This window comes from Sinocyclocheilus rhinocerous, unplaced genomic scaffold, assembly GCF_001515625.1.
Source record: "Sinocyclocheilus rhinocerous isolate Xijiao unplaced genomic scaffold, SAMN03320098_v1.1 scaffold256, whole genome shotgun sequence".
Lineage (NCBI taxonomy): Eukaryota > Metazoa > Chordata > Actinopteri > Cypriniformes > Cyprinidae > Sinocyclocheilus > Sinocyclocheilus rhinocerous.
In genome coordinates, this window is record NW_015632036.1 from 757,027 (window position 1) to 779,434 (window position 22,408).

The 22,408-nt window shown below is 38.2% G+C and overlaps 1 protein-coding gene across 6 annotated transcripts in view; it reads left to right on the top strand.

Annotated features, from left to right (window-relative positions):
- Positions 1-22,408, top strand: part of LOC107742130 (RNA-binding protein 33-like) — a 51,889-nt gene that overhangs the window by 25,170 nt on the left and 4,311 nt on the right. Inside the window, exons 9-17 of one of the 6 annotated variants that reach the window (XM_016555025.1) lie at positions 1,167-1,491; positions 3,596-3,657; positions 6,978-7,104; positions 7,296-7,636; positions 8,412-8,684; positions 8,880-9,167; positions 9,899-10,483; positions 14,086-14,253; positions 18,901-19,065. In XM_016555025.1, coding sequence (XP_016410511.1) covers positions 1,167-1,491; positions 3,596-3,657; positions 6,978-7,104; positions 7,296-7,636; positions 8,412-8,684; positions 8,880-9,167; positions 9,899-10,483; positions 14,086-14,253; positions 18,901-19,065 — 2,334 coding nt within the window. The remainder of the gene's footprint in view (positions 1-1,166; positions 1,492-3,595; positions 3,658-6,977; positions 7,105-7,295; positions 7,637-8,411; positions 8,685-8,879; positions 9,168-9,898; positions 10,484-14,085; positions 14,254-18,900; positions 19,066-22,408) is intronic. The other 5 variants (XM_016555028.1, XM_016555029.1, XM_016555030.1 and 2 more) reach the window with 5 other exon arrangements.

Below are 22,408 nucleotides of genomic sequence, written 5' to 3' on the forward strand. Positions count from 1 at the left end.
CAATGGAGTGCGCTCTGCTGGACAAACTAAGTAATTACACCATTTCAAGCATTTTATCTGTGTTAAATGCTCTGTAAAAAAAATTTTCATGTCAGTGGCGTATCGGCGGCATATTCGCCGATACCGATATATCGGCGACAGGTTCATATCGGCCGATAATATCGGCTAAACGATATATCGGTCGGGCTCTAGTATAAACGGTAACATTCTTTACAACATTTGACACTTTAGACAGTGGACACTTTAGTAGTGACAGCTTTTCTGTTTGCAAACACAAATTTTAACTTCCTTGGTGATCAGGCAGTTCTCTTGAAATTAGATTTACCTTTTGAGGCTGTTAAAGATTATGCATCAGTTGTGTCTTGTCTCACCCTTGTGGAGTGGAGTCAGTTTGCTTTTGAGTAAAAGGCAATTATCACCGTTCTCACTCCCCCTTATCCATGTTGATATATGGATTATGGCAAATAACTTGGCGGCAGTCCATTGAGGAAGCATTACACCAAATTAAATTTGTACTTTGCTGAAGGATTTAGCTTCCTGCGCTTATTTTATTATTAAATATCTGTCGAGGGTGTAATCCCTTTGCGCTTGAGCTGTTCGTTTGCGCTGCACCTTTTTTTTCTCGTTTTTTAAAGCTGATTTTCTTTTATAGAGAAGGCAAGCCTTTTCAGGCTTTTGACATAACTTGTCATTCCTCGACATTGATGTGTTCTTTTACTTTATGCTTCAAACAGTGGTATATAGATAGCAGCGCTGCTGTAATGATTTTATTGAATTCCCCTCCACCCCTGTCTATGAGTACAAGTTAATAAATCTAGAATGTATACGTTTTTCAAGAGACAACAATGTGTATTTGTGAGTTTAAGGAGTCAATCCTTCAGTCATCATTTGAAATAGGATATTGTCCTTTAGCATAAATCAACGGGGACACAGAGGCGCAATGCATGTTTTTTAAGAACGTACTTGAACATTTTGTATTCCTAAACTGCTCATTTAATTCAGATTCACTCCCAGTCACATGGCTCTTATGATTGATTACTTGATTAAAGGGGTCATCTTGAGACTCTGGGTCACAACACTACAAGATAATGATTTTTTGGGGTGAAAGAGAATGAGCTTATGTTATTGACTGATGGTCTTTCTGTTTCGCCTCTCTTTTTTTAAAGCAGCAACTCAGAATGACTCCTCCACTTCAGCATCACCACCATCAGTCTCGTCTGCCTGGTCCAAGGGGCAGTGGAGGTCCTGGGCTATTCCCGGATCCGGGCACTCCAATTCCTCAGCAGCCGCTGCAGCTGTTGATGCCACGTCTGGCCCACCATTCCCCGGGGCCCAGAACACAACATGACACGCACGTACCACGCTCGTTGAACTCACCGCTGAGGCACTCACATGCACATCCCAACCAACACCAGCAGCATCAACAGCATCATCCCAAGAACATTCACATCAACCCTCACTTCAGAGGACCTTCCTCCTCATCTGTGCAAGGTATGGCCCCAAAGACCACCAACCTGATTTTTATATACAGTAGTCAACATTTGAAGTGGATCAAAAAAGTGAATCAAAGTTGTCCTAAGACAAGAACGGGTTTTAGGACAACTTTGATGAAAGGTTTTGATCCACTTCAAATGTTGACTACTGTAGTTAGGTGAATGGAGGCTGTCTAAGCATCTGCTGTAACATGTCTTTGACATTGTAAAGTGCCTGTCCGCTTGTTAAAGGGGTCATGAATCAAAATTGTCTTGGTATTTACACATAATAGAGGTTACTCTGCAATAAAAACATACTGCAAGTTTAAGAACTCAAAACTAACTCCCCTGTTCAAAATATGAGTTATCCTTTCTACCCTTCTTAAACACCCAGATTTTAAATCAGGAAAATCATTGCCACTATTCTCCTCGACACGGTCCTTAACACATGTCATTCTTGTATGTAATCAAGGAAGTGTTCTAAACAACTCCTCTCTGTCCATCAAATGAAGGCCTTTTTTGGTGCAAAACACTTAGCAAACTTTATAAACTAACCTCGGAGAAAAAAAAAAGTGCATTTCATGATCATCATGATCTGTGATTGGTGTAATATGTTAGGGCTCATGTACAGACGTTCTTTGTCCAAAGTAGTTTACTGCTGTTTATGCATTAGTGAATCAAGCCACTGACTAAATGTTCAACAACTGTTCCTGGTAGTAGCTTGAAAACCATCTATTATCTATATCATGATTAATTTATAAACAAAGTGTTCAAAGAATAGTTTTCAAATTGCTGAAGCAGTCAATTCGAGACCAGCCTATCAGTGATTTGATTTCTGCATGTTACACTGCTCAACGAGTCTCTTATTTACATTGTTTTCACTGCATTAGTTATGATGAAAGTATCGGTGAGACTACAGAAATCACGTTGCAATAAGGAGGTCATTGCACTGTGTACTCAGTAGACATAACTGGCTACAGTGCAGCACTGCAGCCTTTGATTCAATGGGAGTAGTTCTAAATAATGCTATAATCAACACTTTTCACAGTTAATCTTGTTGGCTGTTATAGTAAAAATGCAGTAAAGTTTTCAAGAGAGTTCCACTTATAATACTCATTTCATATGCAAAGATATTATCCAATCACAGCAGTAGTCATTTATATTGAAGTCTCACAGCTAGACATGCCCTTCCAACAGAGCATTCAAATCAGAGGGCTAAAATCAGGGTTGAAAATGACCATTTATCTCTAAATTCTGACTGTTTTTGATGGAGAAAAAAACCCATATGATTATAAGCGCACCTCAGGAAACAATATGAAATCATTTAAAAAATATATATTTCATGACCCCTTTAAGTCTGACATCACACGCCATCATTTCCAAATGCTGTATTAGGTGCCAAAAACAAACGGCTAACAGTGCTAATATACACTCACGGTGTGGTGTAATACTACTAAAAAAAAATCATGATCCTGACCTTTAATGGCCAGACAGTGATTCATCTTTTATGGATTGTAAAAGTATTGATGTCTGGGATGCCGTGAGCCCGGAGACTGTAGTGTACACTGTAATTTTTTTAAGCTTAGGTTAAATGTGACATCATGATTAAATAGTGCTCATAAACGGCTGTTGACATGGTATTCTCAACTTAAATGAGTATAGGCTTGGACCCAGAAACAGTATTCCTTATTTCACGACTTAAGCAGATTCCGTTCATTTTTAGGCCTTTGCACTTTTAGGCCAAATGCTTACTCGCATTTTCGCTCGGGTCCTTTTAAGAGTTTTTTTTCCCCCTTTGGTATGGCCTTCACTCTGTAGGCAGTCCATCAGCATTAAACCAGCTTTCTGAAATGTACACATCTGCGGAGGTGAAATGATTCACAGCGAAATTACTCCTTTTGACTGTCAGTTTATCTCATTAGGTGGCCCAGTCTGCTCGAGAGAGAGATGCACAGTTTAATCAGCAGAACAGCCCTCTCTCTGTGACCAGCTGTGACAAACCATGGTTTAGACGCGTGGCAAGAAGAGACTTTCATGGTGTCTGTGTTACCTCGCCCCACTCTCTGGTTCTGCATCCCTTTTTCTGTCTGACTCGTGCTTTCTCTATTTCCATTTAATCTCAGTTCCCTCAATGCCTCCTGTGCAGAACCAACCAAGGCCTAACATCGGTCCACAGAGACCCCCGGTAAGTAATCTCATGTTGCTTTGTTACAATTAAGTGATTTCACTCTGCATAAAACTGCAGTGTGTTACATCATGGTATTTCTGGGTTTGACTGCCATGTAGCCACCAAAAGCAATATTTGTCTTGCTGTGTGTATAGCATGTCTCTAGAAACCTAAACACATCCTTATATGTAAGCTGAATCTGCCAGTTGAAATCTAAATGGAGACCGTGAAAACACAGAACATATGTAAAAGCCCTTTACTTGTGTGTAAGGATGTAGAGGAACCATCAGGCAGCTGCCCGTGCTGTAGCTAAAGTGATTACTGCTGAGGAGGAGGCCTTCTGAACCCCCCTAAACTCTGTTTCCCCGGTTCTCTTCTTTTTCCTCTCTGTTAAAAGTACTTTGATTTTCCTTTTTACTATTTCTGTGTAAATGATGAAAAGTTCAGTGTTTCAGTTTGGAATATGGCAGTGACATGAGCACTGTGCAGTGCTACATTCAAAGTTTTCATTCATGGGATCAGTGCTTAAACAACAAATTACGTGGAATAAAACTTGATGTTGGGGGAGGGGGGCATTTAATTTTGATGATCACTGGGATCAAGTCATTTACACACAATGTCAGATAGGACACTCAAGACTCATATAAACTTTTACTATCAAGAGAGAATTTCCCAAAGTTTTCATCTTGTCAGAATCCACGGTCCATTAAAACACGTTTTACTGGATTGTACTCCAAGTAAATCCAAATTTAGTCTTAAGGTATTTAGAAAAAAATTATTTTAAACATCTTTAGTTTTAATTTTGAATAACTGAACCTGGCTCTCGCCGTGAAGCTGGCATGGCATTAAAAAGAAGGAAAAAATGATCACACAGCAGATCCATTTAACTGTAAAAACTGATGTCACATCACCTAAAATATACACTTTCTCTTATAAATTCTAACCTAAATTCCTGATTGTGAAAAGGAAAGTTTATGTCCATGTGTTTGCCAACTATTCATGTACTGTGACCCCTTGTTTAGACACATTGTGGACATTTAAAATGATTGGTCATTCCTAAAATTGCTGAATATGAAAGAAGTTACACACACACACACACACACACACACACACACACATTCATGACACATTTCCAGCTGTCTGCCTCTCATAGCCAGTCTGGTATAGACAAGACACCATTTAAAATGCCATTGGCATTTTGCAGGGAGCGGTGTCCATTAGCCCTCTGGGCACTTGATTATCATACATTAGCATATGATCACATCTCATCTTACAATAGGCTGATCCATAATTTCTCTATGAATATTTACTACTGCAGAGTTTTTTAATATTAATCTCCATTCTACATATTTATATGGTATTTTATGTTTGATACTGCTCTTAGCAGAATTAGTATATTACTCTTTAGTAAATCGGATGGATAAATTGCTTTTATTATGTCAGAAAGTAGCACCGTTAGAAGGATTTTTGTATATATAGAACATTTTTATAGAAAACACTTATAGAAATATGGAAGGAATTTGTCTAGAAATATAAGAAATTTGTTTTTCATATTTGATGTTTTGTGTTTGTATGTCAGGGTCAGAAATTAATGAGGGCTTGGGGCAAAAATACTACCAAAATTTAAGATAAAGCACAATTAAACTAAATCTACTTCCGCTGTTGCCGTTAAAGTGAAATGTGAAAATTAAATGAAAAGTGTTTAATGTAGCATTACATTTAGATCTGCTTACATTGCATCTGATTCCTTTACATGTTTTTTTTTCCTCAGTGTTCTCAGCATTATAATCAGTCACACACGTTTCTGTTGAGTGAATGAATGCAGTGGCTAATCAGAGGCGTTTAGATTAGTCACCGCACTCACGGAATTCTGCACTCTCATAAATTCTCATCATAAAGTGCAGAGGTGAAATAAGAGATTCATTTCACAGTGTAGACAGCTTCTGTGATTTATAACGTGAGGTTTTTTTGAGTGAAGGTAATGATGGGAAATAATCTCTCCTTGCTTTCTGTATACAATTTATTCACTGTTAAAATAGTTTTTACGCTGCTAAGACAACCACTGTGAAGTCTTGATTTTCTAATTCGTAAAAAGCATGAAACTAATTCATAGACTATTCTTAGTTTGTTTTGTCTATGTAGCCAGAATATGAAGAGCCATTTCCCCAAATACAAAAACACTTTTTGTATTCTATTAATCAAAATGAATAAGCAGCATTAAACAGTCTGTGAAAACAAACATAAATGCCATGTCAGATGCTTCAGTTATATTTTTCTAAAGATGGCTGTTGTTGGTGTTGATAACATTTTTATCGGTAACAGGCTGTAATGTTCTGAATGATTTTGAATATATACGTTTATAATTTCTTTTTTTCTTTTTTTTTTTTTTTACCTTGATCTATGAGAATTTGTCAGATACCTAAAGACAGAGCAGAAATGAATAAGTTGCTGAGTTTATTTTAAGACACATGAGGCTTGTCTTCAAAATGGCAGCAGCTCATGCTTGGCATTTGTCTTTCTCACTCCCTCTATATCTCCCAGGCAGATCATAACTGGTTACATATTGAACAGATCCATGGGTATTTACAAAAGATTAGCCCCCCGAAAGGACATGCTCCTTTTATCAAATGAATGCAAACTTGCAAAGGTATTGTGAATGTACTTAAGCTCTCATTGTGTTATAGGAGCTGACCTTTTGAATAGAGCAATGAAGTCCACAATAACAATGTGATTCTCTCTCGCTCCCTTCTGGCCGTTGCTTAGCTAAGCTGCCTGATTGACCTTCTGTTAAGCAACTTGGCTGGCCTTGGTGACACTCACTGGCCGACTGAAGATCAGAGCTGAAACGTGGATTAAAAGTTTGATTGCATCTTAAGTCATTTATAATGAGTAAAGAGGTGCTAAGCATCACAATTTGCTGGAGTGTGGCTCTTTTGAACGAAGGCTAATTTCTTAAGAGCAAAGGATATTTTCAAAGAATAAAGGAGAGGAGATTCATATTCAACTGCAGGATTAGTAAGGATCGTTATCTGTCTTTCCTCTGGAAAGGTAGAGGGGGGTTGAGTTTTATGAGCAATGGGTTAGGTAAGCGCTGAGAATGGATAAAGATTTATATTCAAGGGTATATGCAAATAGTTTTCTTTCTGCCTAAAAGATTTCTCAGTGGTATAAGCTGATGGTTATGATCTTAATGTGAAGAGTTACATTTTAAATGAGCACAAATAAGAAGCTTTTTGGCTTTGAAACTCATGTGTCAACAATAATATTTTGGTGCTGAAATAGTCATAATGTTTTCTGTGGAGTCAGTGTGATTTTTGCTTTTGGCTGTCCTCCTCCAGGCTCCTCCTGATTTCCAGCAACATCTCCAAGGGAATTTTGGCCCACCTCAGCGGCCTCTCCTCCCCCAGGAGCAATGGAGAGGACCACCGCCACATCATCGGGATCCAGAGCACTTCTTCCCTGGTGGTAAGGTCAATTTAAGGTGGTCACACTGGTTGCTTGCGTAGACTATACCTGCATTGTTTTGAATACCTGTTTTGACTTTTGTCATTCCATCCAGTCGTTTACCAGCAACTGAAGCAGTCAGAATTGATGCTGTAGGTTTCTGGCTTCTCATTCACGTTATGTCTTTTGTTCCTTTCTTTTCTCTTTTCTAGAGCCACGTTTTTCGGGCCAGCACATGTTTGACCAGCCAGGCCCTGCCCCCCTCATGAATAACAGTGTTCTTCCGTTATCAGGGCAAGGCCCTCCATCTTTCCCCCCACAAGGGGGACACCGAAGTCCTGGATTTGGCTCTCTGGGGCTTGGGCAGAACCAAGGGCCTCAGGGAGGAGGTATTTTCCAGAGAGAGCCCCCTCGGCCGGGTTTGGCCCCGCAGCATGGAGGCCCCCCTGGTCCCCGTGGCTTTGTGGGTCACAGACAGCCCTTCTCGCCCCAACAGCAGGGACCCCCCTTTAGCCCCCAGCACGTGCAGTTTGGTATGCAGGTACGCCAGAGAGTAAGTCAGTTTACCAGAAATAAACAAATTTTGAACTCTGCATGTTGATTTACTGCATAGCATGGAACTGGCATGAAAAATGTAGTATAGGAAAAAAGAGTTTTCAGTGTCTTTTATTTTACATTTATTTTGTAATTCTGTATTTTCCACAATCCTGAAATTTAGTAGGGAATACGGCAGTCATGCACTACTGTTCAAAACTTTAAAAAAAAAAAAAAAAATCATACTGACCCCAAACTCTGTGAACAGTCCTGTATATGGCAAAGAGCCATACCTAAGGTGTTTTAGCTTGGTTGGAAACCTGTTATTGTAAGACATGTAGGTGTAGTGGTCGCCTGTGCAAGGAGAAGCTGCAGTCTTCATTTTAAGCAGCAGACAAGACTGCCCTCTTGTGTTAGCACTGTTTATCAGTTCATGGTTATTTGAGGTCACTGGGTTAGTTGTTACACATCAGAGGTCTAGCTTTCTTTAATGAAAATATTTATTCTTAATTGTCATTAAACACAAATTGGTGTTATTTTTCTTGGCTTGAGTTGTAAATTCAGATAATAGTGACAAATTATCTGTCTGTAAGACTACTGAAATATTATACAGCGCTGACTTCAAGGGTACCCACATTCTCAATCATGACTGGCCTACATTTCAGTGTAAATGTCCTTAAGCTGGATCTAATTCATTCACATGCTCAAGGCTACAACTTTGCTTTATATTATTTTATGTATATTTGATTTTAGGTCTTATTCCGGCTGTATTCTTTGTGTTTTGTGGTATTCAGGGTCTAATGCAGCTGCCCCTGCATCATGATCTGCCACTATCCCATCAATCCTTGCACCAGCAGCACCAGCAACACAGACAGGACTTGCCCCTCCAGGGTCTACCTCACTCCCAGCCTCCACCCCAACACCAGCAGCACCATCAACACCACCCAAGGGACCAACATCCTATGGTGCACCTCTCTCAGCCCCACTTCCGCCAGTTGAATCAAAGACAGATGCAGTCCCGACCACAGGGCAACCAGCAACGAAACAACCATGCCAGACCCAAAATGGTTAGCCATTCAAATGTGTATTTGTTGCAGTGAGCAAGATGGCAAGATAAATATTTATTATAAATAAACATTTTTCATTTATGTCAGCTCAAAAGCTTTTTGAGCAAAACTGCTGTCAATTGACCGATTTTCAGTCTTTGCAGTACTTCTATGAATGTCAACCCATATATATGACCACCACCTCCTCTTCTTCAGATGCCTCCTTCTCCACTGCAGCAGATTCCCCCTCAACGCAACAGCAACCTCCGTGAGCTGCCCATCGCCACAAGCAACAATAACGGCCCGCCAGTGCCTAGTGGGCAAGCAAAGCCTGTTACCATGGCAACACAGAATGTTAGACAAGGGCAGGCTGCCCGTGCTGGACCAGCAGGAAGGGGAGGATCTGTGGCACAAGGGCTGGGAGCTGCCAAAGCACCAGAGCAGCTCAGTGTGCCTGAGATGAAGAAAGAGTGTCCAGCTGCACAGTCAAACACCACTCCAGAGGTAATACTGCGTAGCATGATCATGTGGGAGGGGTTAACATTCAGCATGTTTTCCACCCATAGACTTTTGCAGTAGCCGCTATTTAAAATGCTATATTTGTTATGTTTGAACTGCATTATTCCACTGCAATACACTCATTGGTTAGTTTACGTGTAGCATAGTCCTATTGTTGTTGTGGCTGATTGGCTCACCTTTTTGTGCTGATACTTTCTGTAAAAGCTTTGTTTTTTAAGAAAATAGATTATAAAGATTATTTTTTTCATTTCTGACCTTAGTTTTGCCATGAAAATAACCATATAAGTTGTCAAGGCATTAAAACAGACAAGTAAAGGTTTTTGAAAATGCTTACCTTAAATTTTAGTCAGTTAAAAGCAATAATTTGTCTTTTCAGTCACTTTAGTCTGACTGAAATCTTTTTTTTTTTTGTCAGACTGATGTCATACCAGTTCAGACAAATAAATATAGATAATGCAAATGTAGCTTGACTGTCCAGCATGTATACATTTTAATTGGACTACAATTGACCTCTGTTGTGTGTGTGCACCAAAGGAAGTGATGTGCAAACTGTATTCAATCCTTCAGATTTGTTGTGTATACTTGGGCAGAGAGATGAACACTTAAGCTTGATTACACTAAAACTAAACTAGCTTAAACATACTGTATATTTGCACATTTTATCATCCAGCCAAAAAAAATAAAGCTGACTCCTGAATTTGTTCATCATTGTTTAGGACCCAGATGAAGATGAGGAGACACGTCAGTACAGACTGAAGATCGAAGAACAGAAGCGCCTGCGAGAAGAGATCCTCAAGCGCAAAGAGCAGCGCAGACAGATGCAGGCTGGTATGCGCAAAAAAGAACTGATGGAACGGATAAGTGGCCAGAACCCAAACCAGACTCCACAAACTCAGAACCCCACACAGTACCCTGCAGCCCAACCCCCACAGCCGGTCCCTTCACTGATCTCTAACGGTACCCCCCAGAACCCTTCGTCAGGTCTTAGTTCCCCTCATCCAAATGTGAAGGCCCAGCTGCAGAACACTAATCCTCAGGCACAGACTTCAGGCTGGTCTGGGCCGCAGAAGCAACAGAACGCTGGTCCTGAAGCCAGCCAGCAGGGCCAATGGCAACCACAGCAGAAGAGGACCATGACCCCACAAAACACTCAAAGACAAGGTGCTGCTCAGACCAGCCCATCAGAAGTGCCAGTGGGTCAGCCTCAGCCTGGGGGAAAGAGAACAGTGATGCAAAGAGCGAGCAGTATAGAATCACCACAGGTTCCACAGAAAGTGCGAGTAGTTAAGCTTCTAGGAGAGGTGAGTGAATTTGTTACCGGTTTAAACTCTAAATGTGATCTTTAAAGTTCATATGCCACTGATTTTTTTCAATTATTTTTGTCTTTGTCCTTTGGTGTTTTTTTTTTTTTTTTTTTTTTTGTTAAGACAGCTTCTGGTTCACATCTACTTTCACTCTACAGAAAAGAGCAGTGTGAACATTCTTCGAAAAGCATCCCCTTGTTTGTTCCACTGAGGAATAAAAACCATACAGGATTGAAACGACATTAGGTTAGTAAAAAATGGCAGGATTTTCATTTTTGAGTGAACTATCCCTTTTAACGCTATACACAATGCAAATGATTAAAAAAAGGTGCACACTACAGATGTAGACGTGAGTTAATTCGCACCCATGTGATTACAATAATTTTGTTGGAATGATAATCAACCTGGAAAATTCACCAGAGCTCTTTATAGAATAAATCAAAGAACTCTGAACTCGACAAGCAGGATTTCCAATTACTCTAAAAGTCAAGGGGTCTACTTTTTTGACCACTAAAGTTTTTAGAGCTAAAAACTCTTTAAAGTATAATGCTTTTTTCTCTTTTTGAGAGAATCAATACAGAAAGTGGTCTCTATGCTGTGATTTGTGACACCACACTTAATTGACAGAACACTTTTACCTTTTAAGCCCATAAATGGCACTATTCTGGCGTCATTAAAGCGAGTTGCTTGGCATTTGAGCCTTTACTTTGAGTGACAACAGATCCAGACATTGTAAAGGTTTGTGTCTTCTTTAAGTCAAGGCGATATTTTACGTGACAGTTTGAGAAAGACCTAATGGACGTTTATGTTGAGGGTTCCAGCAGTCATTTAGCAGTAAGACTAGAGTTTGAGCTGGTTATTTACAAATCTGGCAGGACATTTTCTGCATCTCAATCAAGAAAAGAAGGACCCAAGGATGATTTATGGGCTCTAAGAGATGATTTGCTGCATTGAATGAGGAGAAAACATTCTTTTCCAGTCTCCTTCCTGAAGCGAAGCTAAATATTTCCTTTGAGTGCAGAATCTCTGTGGATGAAGATAACTGTGTGTCAACTTAGTTAATAGAAAGCTACATGCAGCTATCTGAAGTGCCGTGGCTCTGACTGACAAAGAGGAAGAAGGGGGAGGGGGTGTCAGACCGAGAGAATCTGATCCTCTAGGTGCTTCTCTTCTCCTGCTGTCAACCTCAGCTGCCTGACAATGTTATCTCTCTTTCTTGTTCTCCCTTCTAACTTGTGCTCGCTCGGTGTTACTCTCTTCATCTATCTCGTCTCGCCTCTCGGTTTATTCATCCATCAGCTCATCATTGAAGTGTGTTAGAATAGGTGTCAGTCTGGGGACATCTGCAATTAATCTTCCTCGTCTATGTTGATATCGGTGTAATATAATACCTGCGAGAGTCTGGGAGAAAGGGAGATGGCAGTTTGGGCGGATTTGTATTTTTCCCCAGCTTAGCCGTACAGATAAGAGCAAATTAAATTTTCATCAGGAAGAATACAAAGCCTGTGGCGTACCATCTGATAGATGTAATCTGAAGGTGTGGATTTTGTATCGAGTAAGATTAATCCATTAACCCCCTCTCATGGAGACGCAATTGAGATAATGCACATGGTTTTGAAAGACAGATGGGGAGAAAAGGATGAATGTAGCAGGTTTGGCCATTATGTCTTTGTTGTAGACTGAAGGAATGTGTTTATAGGGAGCATACAGTATTTAATGCTTTACCAGCCTGAATATAAGTGTTGCTGTCAGATAAGGAATATATGCTGATGTTTGCTTCTCTTTGTAGTGGACAATATTAAATTTAGGGATAAATGTAGGCACCTAGACAATACTAGCATTGCTGTCAGGCCCGATACAGCTAATGCACTCATACTCATTCTCGTTAAAATGTTCCTGTAACGAAAACCGATACCATGCAGTGTTTGTTTCCACACCAAAAAAATACTGATGACAGAACAAACAGGGAACCGAGTGGAGATTTTCAAGAAGGATGTCTATGATTGATATATATATATAAAACAAATTCTCATTTAAACATTAAATTCTTATTTCAACATAAGAAACATCTCTTTCTCCCCAACATTTTTTAAAAGTTTGTAGTTAAATTGTCTTTTTTTCCCCCAATAGTACATTTCAATAACATATTTTCTAAGAAGGAAAGAGAAAGAAAGAGAGAGCACTTCTTTTGCATGCATTTGTTTACTGTTTGTTCACTCCGCACATGCACCATTTGGATTAAAACTAAGCTTTATGTGTCAGTAAAACATTAACTGTTACATAATTTCTATATAACAAATGGTGTCTGCGTGTAACCTACTGTCACAGACAGACCAGTTTGTTAAACTGTGTACTTTTAAATTAACATGTAACATATTTAGATATACGTTAACATGTGCAGGATACATCAGCCATTGTGTTAAGGGAAATTAGTAGAAACATTTGTTAAATTAATCGTTACTGCACACAATGTAAAATTACACAAAAAATATTCAAAAAACCCTTATCTGGGCTAGAAGCCCCCTTGGGTAAACACTTGCAGAATATAGAAAATAACTTTTGATATTCATTTATATATATTTAAAGTTTTAAATATTTTTAGACAATTTAGTTAAATAGTTACAAGAAAATTAACAGGCAAAGCAGAATCCCAGTAAAAGATAATCATCTGAAAGAATCATTTATTCTGTGACTTATGTAAAGAATTACACATTAAATTGTATGATAGCAACACTATGCATTAAAATAGACTGATTTCACTTAGCCTATAGGTTTTAATGAATAGAGATGTCAGAAATGTACATCTAACTCATTGAACTATTAAAAATAACTCTAGAATTACAGAAATTACTCAATGAATTAAATGAAAAATATCTGAAGCAAGAACATACCACTTTGGACCTTCTGTGCATCTTATCCCAAGGGTCTAATTTTACCGTTTCAATTTAAAATTAAAAAAAATATTTTTCCTCGCATATCTACGGTAACATATAGACACAAAAACCTTTAACATTCAACAATACATTGTCATGCCCTATACAGTATGAAAAGAGCCCTTTTTGTGAGATTCAGTGGTCCTGTGAAAAACTTAAATCTGGCCATTTTCAAGGCCTTCAACATCTAAAGACTGCCAGCAGCCATCAGATAACGTAGGCACTTTGAAAGGTTTTCCTGCAGATGAGGAAACAGAATGACTGAGAATTTCGAGGAAGAGCCAGAGGCAGTTTATCTCAAACAGGTCCACTTCCATGCCATCTGTGCTCAGAGATGCAGTCATCACTGTTCTGAAAGAGGTCTAATTCAGCTATACCGAACACATCACATAATTCAACACGTTTGTCTCTTATTGTGTCTTTGTTTGCTTATTCAGTTACGCTGTGCCAGTTTAAACTGATCACAGTACGTTGTGTACGTTTTGGTGAGCTGTAAGACTGCCATTGTATTAATGATAACTTTTGATATAAGCAGTTTACATTTGAATATTTGTGATAAAATCAGACTTCATGATAGACTGTAATGTTTTTTTTTTGTTTTTTTTTGTGTATGCCGCTGGAGATTTTCTTTGTGTGGGTTGTAAGATGTGTCTCCTCTGTATTCAGCAGGCAGATGCCGGTCCCAACACTGGTCCCCCACAGCAGCAGCAACAACCAATTGGTCGGCCTGTCCCCCAACAGAGACTTGGTCCCATCAGGAAAGTTACCATGGCAACTGGTGGTGTACAAAATCAACAACAGGCTGGCCGTGGCGTGGCAAACCAAATGAACCGGGTATGACATTGAATCTGGATTACTCTCATAAGTCCTTAATTGGACAGGTGCACAATGCCATTTTGCACAGCTGACACTAAGCCCTGATACTAATGGTGATTTCAAGTCATGTCGAAAGTAATGTATTTACGACTTTCTTTAAGCCACGGCTTTCCGAGTTGGGAACGTCAGAATTAAAGCATTATGGTGGAAGCAAATTTCTGTTAGTCATAAGTTGTAACTGTGAAATGTTTTATGCATTTTGTGTACTGTGGAGGAAAATGATGAAACTTGCCAGAAAGCAGTGCATTTAACTTGTTTACAAGGAAATCAGATCAAATTCCCCATCTCTCATCCTCCTCTGTGGCGCCCCAAGAATAAAAAATACACCACCGTTGAAATGTTTGGGGTCAGTGAGATTTTTTTTTTATTTTGAAATTATTGATTTATTCAGCAAGGATGCATTAAATTTATCTCAAGTGACATTTATAATGTTATAAGTTTTCTACTTCCAATAAGTGCTGTTCTTTTTAATTTTCTATTCATCAAATAATCCTGAAGCAGCACAATTGTTTTCAACATTAATAATAATACGAAATGTTTCTTGAGCACCAAATCAACATATTAGTATGATTTCTGATAGATCATGTAACTCTGAGAACTGGAGTAATGACTACTGAAAGTTTAAGTGACGTGTGGCCAAGTATGGTGACCTATACTCGGAATTTGTGCTCTGCATTTAACACGTCCAGGTGCACACACAGTGAACACACCCCCGGAGCAGTGGGCAGCCATATTGCTGCGGCGCCCGGGGAGCAGTTGGGGGTTCGGTGCCTTGCTCAAGGGTCTCACCTCAGTCGTGGTATTGAGGGTGGAAGAGAGCGCTGTACATTCACTCCCCCCCACCTACAATCCCTGCCGGACCTGAGACTCGAACCCGCAACCTTCAGGTTACAAGTCCGACTCGACTCTCTAACCATTAGGCCAACGACTGCCCCATATAACTTTAACATCAAAGGAATAAATTTTAAAATATATTAAAACAGTAGTTTTAGTCATTTAAAATAGTCATTTTAAATTGTGAAAATGTTCATCAATATGACTGTTTTTAACATATTTTTGATCAAGTAAATGCATCATTGGTGAGCATAAGAGGCATTCAAAAACATTAAAAAAAAAACTAACCCCAAATGTTTGAATGGTTGTGTACATAAAACATCAGTTACACACATATTTTGCTTTTCATTGTTGTATTAGCTCTCAAAGGATTCATGTCTTTGTCAGGAAGTGGAAGAGAGAGTGGTTTGAACTTACCCATGAAATTGGTTGGGATGCATCGATCCAATACTCAGTATCGGTATCAGCTCTGATACTGCCATTTTCTGTCGGATCGGGTATCGGTCAGACGAGACCGTTCCAAATCAGATATTGTGCGTATACTATGCTGTGTTATTGTTAAGCCCCACGAAAGGCACAAAAACATTATAAAACACCATAAATTTTTCGTGCATTATATATTAAGTGTTCTTCAGTTCAATTCAAACTGCGTGTCGCGTTCAGTTACTACAGTCAAAAAGATTAAACTCTCTTCGAGCGCACAATAACTGAGATTTAAAACTGTTAAAAGAAAAGGCTCAATAAAATATTGCACAGATATAATACACTACGCAGCAATATCTCTTCATTTTCTATGCGGAGCGCTGCGCGCTGTGACTCTGTGTTGCTTCAAGCACATCATTCTGCGAATGGGATGCGCATAAGTGCTTTGTGCCGCTCTGTATTGGAGCCATACCCTTTTGTATTATAATTTTGCGCAATGAAAGATTATTAATAGTCTTTTTTGTTCTGTTATATCTATCATATGTTGTGTGTGTGTATTAGGGATGTCAACGATTAATCAATGATCGATTAATTGTCGATAAGAGATGCAATCGATTAAAGCTATCGATGGTCGATTAAGCAGTTTAATTTTGGGCTGCGTGCGGCTCATGCGCAAAACACGTGCGAGCGGCTGTGAGTGACGGTGACGGTATATAAATGCATCATCATTCACTCATAATTACAAATTAAGCTTTTAATGTGATTTAAACTTTAAAAGTACATTAAAATAGAAACAACACAAAGTTCTTCAACATAGAATGCAATAGAAATGTAGTAACAGTCATTTCCCCTGATAATTGTTTCATATTTGAAACAATTAGGTGAAGGTTGCAGAGCTGCGGGGGAAGGATTCATTCCTACAACTTGTTAATTCGTTCCTACGACTTATTAATTTGTGGCCACTGTCCATGTTTCATTAATTTTGTTCCTTAAATAACCCATGATTTAACTAAAATGAGGGAACAAATTAATACATCGAACAAATTCTTAATTCATGGCCATGAAATCTTTCATTTCCCTTCCGCATGTTTACCACAGTAAGAGATGCGAAAACAGTGATAAAAAGTGAATGACAATAAAATAAACCTGCGAAATTAGAGGGTTAGACGGTGAGGATTTAGGAAAAGAAACAATGCCTAAATATTATTGAATTTGTGGAAATTCGTGACCAACCGGCAAACCAGAACAAAGCCGCACCGATTTAGACAGATTTGTGAACAATATTTGAGAGAAATAGGCCTTTTGTGTACATAGAAAAAGTCTTAGATCTTTGAGTTCAGCTCATGACAAATGGGGGCAAAAACAAAAGTGTTGCGTTTATAATTTTGTTCAGTATATATATATATATAATTAATATATATTTTGGCCCTATATATATTTAGGCTACTTGTTTTTCATGAATGTATTTTACAACAATACAAAGAGCAATGTGTAACATTTTACCAGATTTAGTCCAACACTTATTAACTTTTATTTGTTCCCCACTAAATAATGTTGTTTCACTAAATGTTTAGTTCAGTTTAATGTTTTTATAAAATTATTGTGCACCCATGATTTTTCTAGGATAACTTTTGCTGCTGAGTTATCCACTAACCTAGTTTATAATAGTATTTTTTGTCGTAGATTATGATTATCTATTTTTTTGTTGTTGTTATTTTTCATTAATATGAAGTTGTCTATATTTAGCAGATTGTGTTTAACACACACAAAACTGATGATCTGGTCAACATACAGAAGTATAGAAATTCTACATTGATTTAAAAAAAACTGTGCTGGTATCGGATCGGATCGGATTGGAATTGGCCGATACTCAGAATTTCTGGTATCGGATCGGATCGGTTCTGAAAAAATGGTATCGTTGCATCCCTAGAAATTGGTCATTTTCTGACCATTATCACTTGAATACACATGAATTGTATTTATTCTTTTTTTTTTTTTTTGTGGAAATGTTGCTGTTCCTCCTGGACTTGTATAGTGTTCTCCAGAATATATAATTCACATCTGCACTCTTTATTAGACGTACCATTTCCTATTTTTTTTTTCCCGTCATAAAGAGCTGCTCTAAGTGGTTCTCTCCCTCACGCTTCAGCACTAGTAAAGATGGCAGATTTGGTTTCCTGCTATGGCTCAGCCGTGTCACTGCTTCTCCCAGGGGACTGGTAGCTGTTTTGGAGGAGAGCAGGAGCAGTAATGATATGGAACAGACTGCCAGGTGTGATGATATTGACGGGCTGAAGCAGAAGAGATGAAGATCCCTTGGCCTTTTCAGCACGCTGCTGTCTCTGTACAGTAGTCCATTCCCAGGGGATAAATACAGTGCTAACATGTGTCAGTCAGTCACAGCAGAGCGCCTTCCCACACAGCCGCTCACGCTGTCTCAGTCGGACTGTCTTGCTGCATCTGCCTGAGCTCTCATGTTGAGTCGGATATTCTAAACACTTTCTGCTGTTTACTGATATAACCGTGGCCTTGTAAATCACTCACTGACATTGTACCCAGTGTCTACTTTTATTGTCTTATAAAATGAAAGGCTTATGCTGAAACATTGTCTGTCTTTGGTTTGCGACCAGCACAGAGCTTTGCTTTCAAGGCCAAAGAGCTCAGCTTGAGTCTCAACAGACCACATCATTTTCATTCACCAGGTTTTGTCACATGGCCTCTAGCAGACTCTGGGCGTGACTTAATGATGGCCTTTTTCAGAACTCTCTTGCTTCTAGCTGCTTCACAGGCTTAATCAGTAAAGTGCTGAAGAGATTGGTGGACTTTCTCTCCAATTTCAGACAAAAAGCACTTCGTCTTGATGTTGCAAATACACTTTTTAGTTTTTTAACCATAAGCACAAATAACAATAAACAAGTGTTTTCAGTAAGGAAGTTTATGAACTAATATGCTGTAGCTTTGGTTATTTAATAACTTGTAATTAAATCAAGGCTACAGGAAATTAGTTAATATGGTTTACCTGGCTTTTTGCAACCATTTGATCATATGGTTAAACCATGGAAGTCTAACAATGCCTCTGATAATATTAACATTAAATGAGTATGAATTATAATGTCTGTTTTTAAGAGCAGTTACTAAATTGTGATATTTCCTATGAACCACTGTATAAAAATGTCTAATGGATATAACAGTGAGTTAAACAAATCAGATCCTTAGTTCCAGCATCATATTATAGCACTGACTCCTCTTATTTTTTTTAATAATATCAAAGAGTTTGTTAGCGTGTAGAGTGTACTGTTAATTGTTCTTTCCATCATTATTCAATATTCCCCTCCCTGATGTCCACAGGTGGTAGTTCGGGGTCGAGCACGTGGCCGTGGTGGGGGGCGTGTGATGCAGCAGAACCCAAGAGCTCAGGATTGTCAGAGAAGCACCGTCTGCATTGAAGGTTTATCCACCACCACAACCAACAAACAACTCATGAACCTTCTCAACTCCATTGGCCCTGTTGAGGTAAGGCTTCCTTAACTTTTTCTGACTTATCAATTCACATTTCTGGCTTTTATTTTTATTAGGTATCAAGCGTCAAAGTGGGGTGTATGTGTGAATTTTATGTATAACTTGCTGTATATATATCATTGCTACAATGCCCTGAACTTACAACAACAAATTGATGCTGGCATGACCTGATGGCCAAAAAACATTAAACAATGTTTTTTTTATATACATGTATTTACAGTATATTACTAAGTGTCAACTTAAAGCTGTTTAACCATTTTAAAAGCCATAATATCATTAGAACAAAAAAAGTCAACTTCATATTCATTTAAACAGTTTAATGCATAGGTAGTTCCAGTCAGTTTGATCACCGTTGAAATGAATGTACTTCCTTCATTGTAGCACAATCACAAAAATACAGACACCGCTTGTACTAAAATAGCTTAATTACTGAAATGCTACATTATATATCTCAGCTAAGTGTTACCTCAGCTAAGAATTACCTGTGCAGCATCTCTCTACTAATAGTCAAGCTGTGAGTTTCATTACTTCAAAATAGGGCTGTGCAAAAAAATCGAATGCGATTTTCATGCTCATCTCGTCAGTAAAGCCAGTTCTGTGATTATAGCTTGTCAGTGATCTACGGCTCTGTGTAGTAAATGCCGCTCCATCTGAAAGCACGTGCTGGAGATTTACTACTAATCACAGAACCGGCTTTACTGACGAGATGAGCATGAAATACTGATATAACCGTGGCCTTGTAAATCACTCACTGACATTGTACCCAGTGTCTCGCTTGGAGCAAGAGTGAATTGTTTACTCAGTACGTGGTGAGAGAGCATCTAGCTCATAGCATTGGGAAGCCATAAGGGATTTTTCAGCGTGGCTGCTGCACTTAGTTGGGTCCAGAGCCAGCCAACCTGGGGCTTTTGATGCCTCTCTTATATGTAAAAAGATGGATGAAATGTCTTCGCATTGTACTGGAATATTTTATCATTACTCCAAATGTAAATGCAAGTTAAACACATTTTTATACATTTAAATATGCATTCAGCAACACAATACATACATGAAAATATTTACATTTAATATATAAATATTTTAAGATTGTGGTCGGTAAAGTTTTTTTTTTTTTTTTTTTTTTAAGAAATGGAATGCAACCTTTCTGAATTTGTTATTTATTATTATTATTATTATTTGGACTTTCCTCTTTACCATGGTAATACCATGCTTTATTGGAAATTGAACCATAATAATTGTTTTTTGTTTTGTTTTGTTTTTGGACAAGTATCATGATAATACTGTTTTTTTTTTATATATCATGGTAATACCATGTTTTTTAATGGTGCCATAAAAAAAACTATTAGTTTAGTTTAGTTTAGTTTTGACATGATGGAACTATTTATTAGGACATGATAATACTATGTTTATAATATGATACAATGATAATACCATGTTTTAAATTGGTACCATGAAAATACTTTTTCCCATTATAATATTCATTTGGAAATTGTATCATGGTAATACCATGTTCATGATAATAGCAATATTAAATAGCATGTTTTTTGGACACCAAGGTTTTTGGGACATGATAATAGAATTAAAGTCTATTAAAATCGACTGGATTTACCATGGTAACTCACTATACAGTGGCACATTTTTGTAAGGGGAAGGTAGTAAAACTTCTGGACTCAACTTGTTGATCTTTGAAGTAACCTGGATGAACTTCCTTAAACCTGATTGGCTGATGAGCCCTCACATTCCCCGCCCCTTTGTGAATTATGTTTTGTTTAGTAATATAGATGACATATTATCTGAGGAAAGCCTCATCTCTTACACTAAACACACAAACTCCTGCTGGTTCGTCTGAACCTTTGAAAAACCATTGTGCTGTCTAGTGCATGAAAGATTTGCTGAACTGCCAATTGATGGTCATTTAGGTGTAATTGTTTTTGCTTTGTGAAGCATGTTGGCTGAGATTGTTGCGAGATGAACCTGGCCTCCAGCTCGCCACGCACCTGGAGTGATCTGTGTAATGATGCTTTTAGCGTCTGGTGTGAGTGAAGCTTCATGCCATGTTGGGCAATATCTGCATGGCAGGCTGAGCACATGAATTCTTGAAAGAGATGCTCCAGCGGCTACATGTGAGTGATGAATGATTCACAGTGAACTAGATGAGACCATCTGACATGGACAGAACATGTATTTAGCCTTCAGGGTGTGTTTTATGGGTCACCTGGTCTGTGCTCTAATTGTTGCTTTTCAAAAAAATCGAATGCGATTTTCATGCTCATCTCGTCAGTAAAGCCAGTTCTGTGATTATAGCTTGTCAGTGATCTACGGCTCTGTGTAGTAAATGCCGCTCCATCTGAAAGCACGTGCTGGAGATTTACTACTAATCACAGAACCGGCTTTACTGACGAGATGAGCATGAAAATCGCATTTGATTTTTTTGCACAGCCCTATTTTGAAGTAATGAAACTCACAGTTTGACTATTAGTAGAGAGATGCTGCACAGGTAATTCATAAGAACAATCTTCAGAATTCTAGATCTGACATCCTGTAGATAAAATAACTAATGGAAATTAACTCTCATCAAAATTTGCACTGCAGTCATCAATGAGTACATTTACATGGACAACAATAATCCGATTTTAACACGATTAAGACAATAATCTGATTAAGAATCTACAATGTAAACAGAGATTTTTGATTACCTTAATCCGGCTAAAGTCATATTCGAAGTAAACAGAAATTGAATTAAGACATGTGGAGTATTCCTATTTTAGTTGCATTACTGAAGTGCAGTATAGACATGTAAACACCTTAATCACATTATTACCGTCGTGTAGGACTTTTCGCCACATTTTGCGACAGGATACACACACGGCAGTGCTCAACTGTTTGATGGCAAATATTTTTTTTTAAAGAAATGGATGCAACCTTTCTGAATAAAGGTATTAAAGCAATTGAAAGTCACAGTAGACATTTATAATGTTACAAAAGGTCTCTATTTCAAATAAATGCTTTTATTTTGAACTCTTCATCAAAGTATCCTGAAAAAAATATATCCGGTTTCCACAAAAATAAGCAGCAAAACTGTTCAACATTGACAACAAGAAATGTTTTTTTGCACCAAAACAGCACCCATTTCACAGACGTTGACATGTCTCCATAGTTAACATCGTTAATCTAGCAGTTTTTTATATATATATTTTCATTTTTTAAAAATTTAATGTACGTTTATAAAACTATACTTTGCAAAGGCTGTTGGAGTGATGGCAAATTTGACATCTTTCTCTCTTTTGACCAGTGTAATCAATCTCTATTTTTTTTTCCCCTTCTTTTGAATGGAATG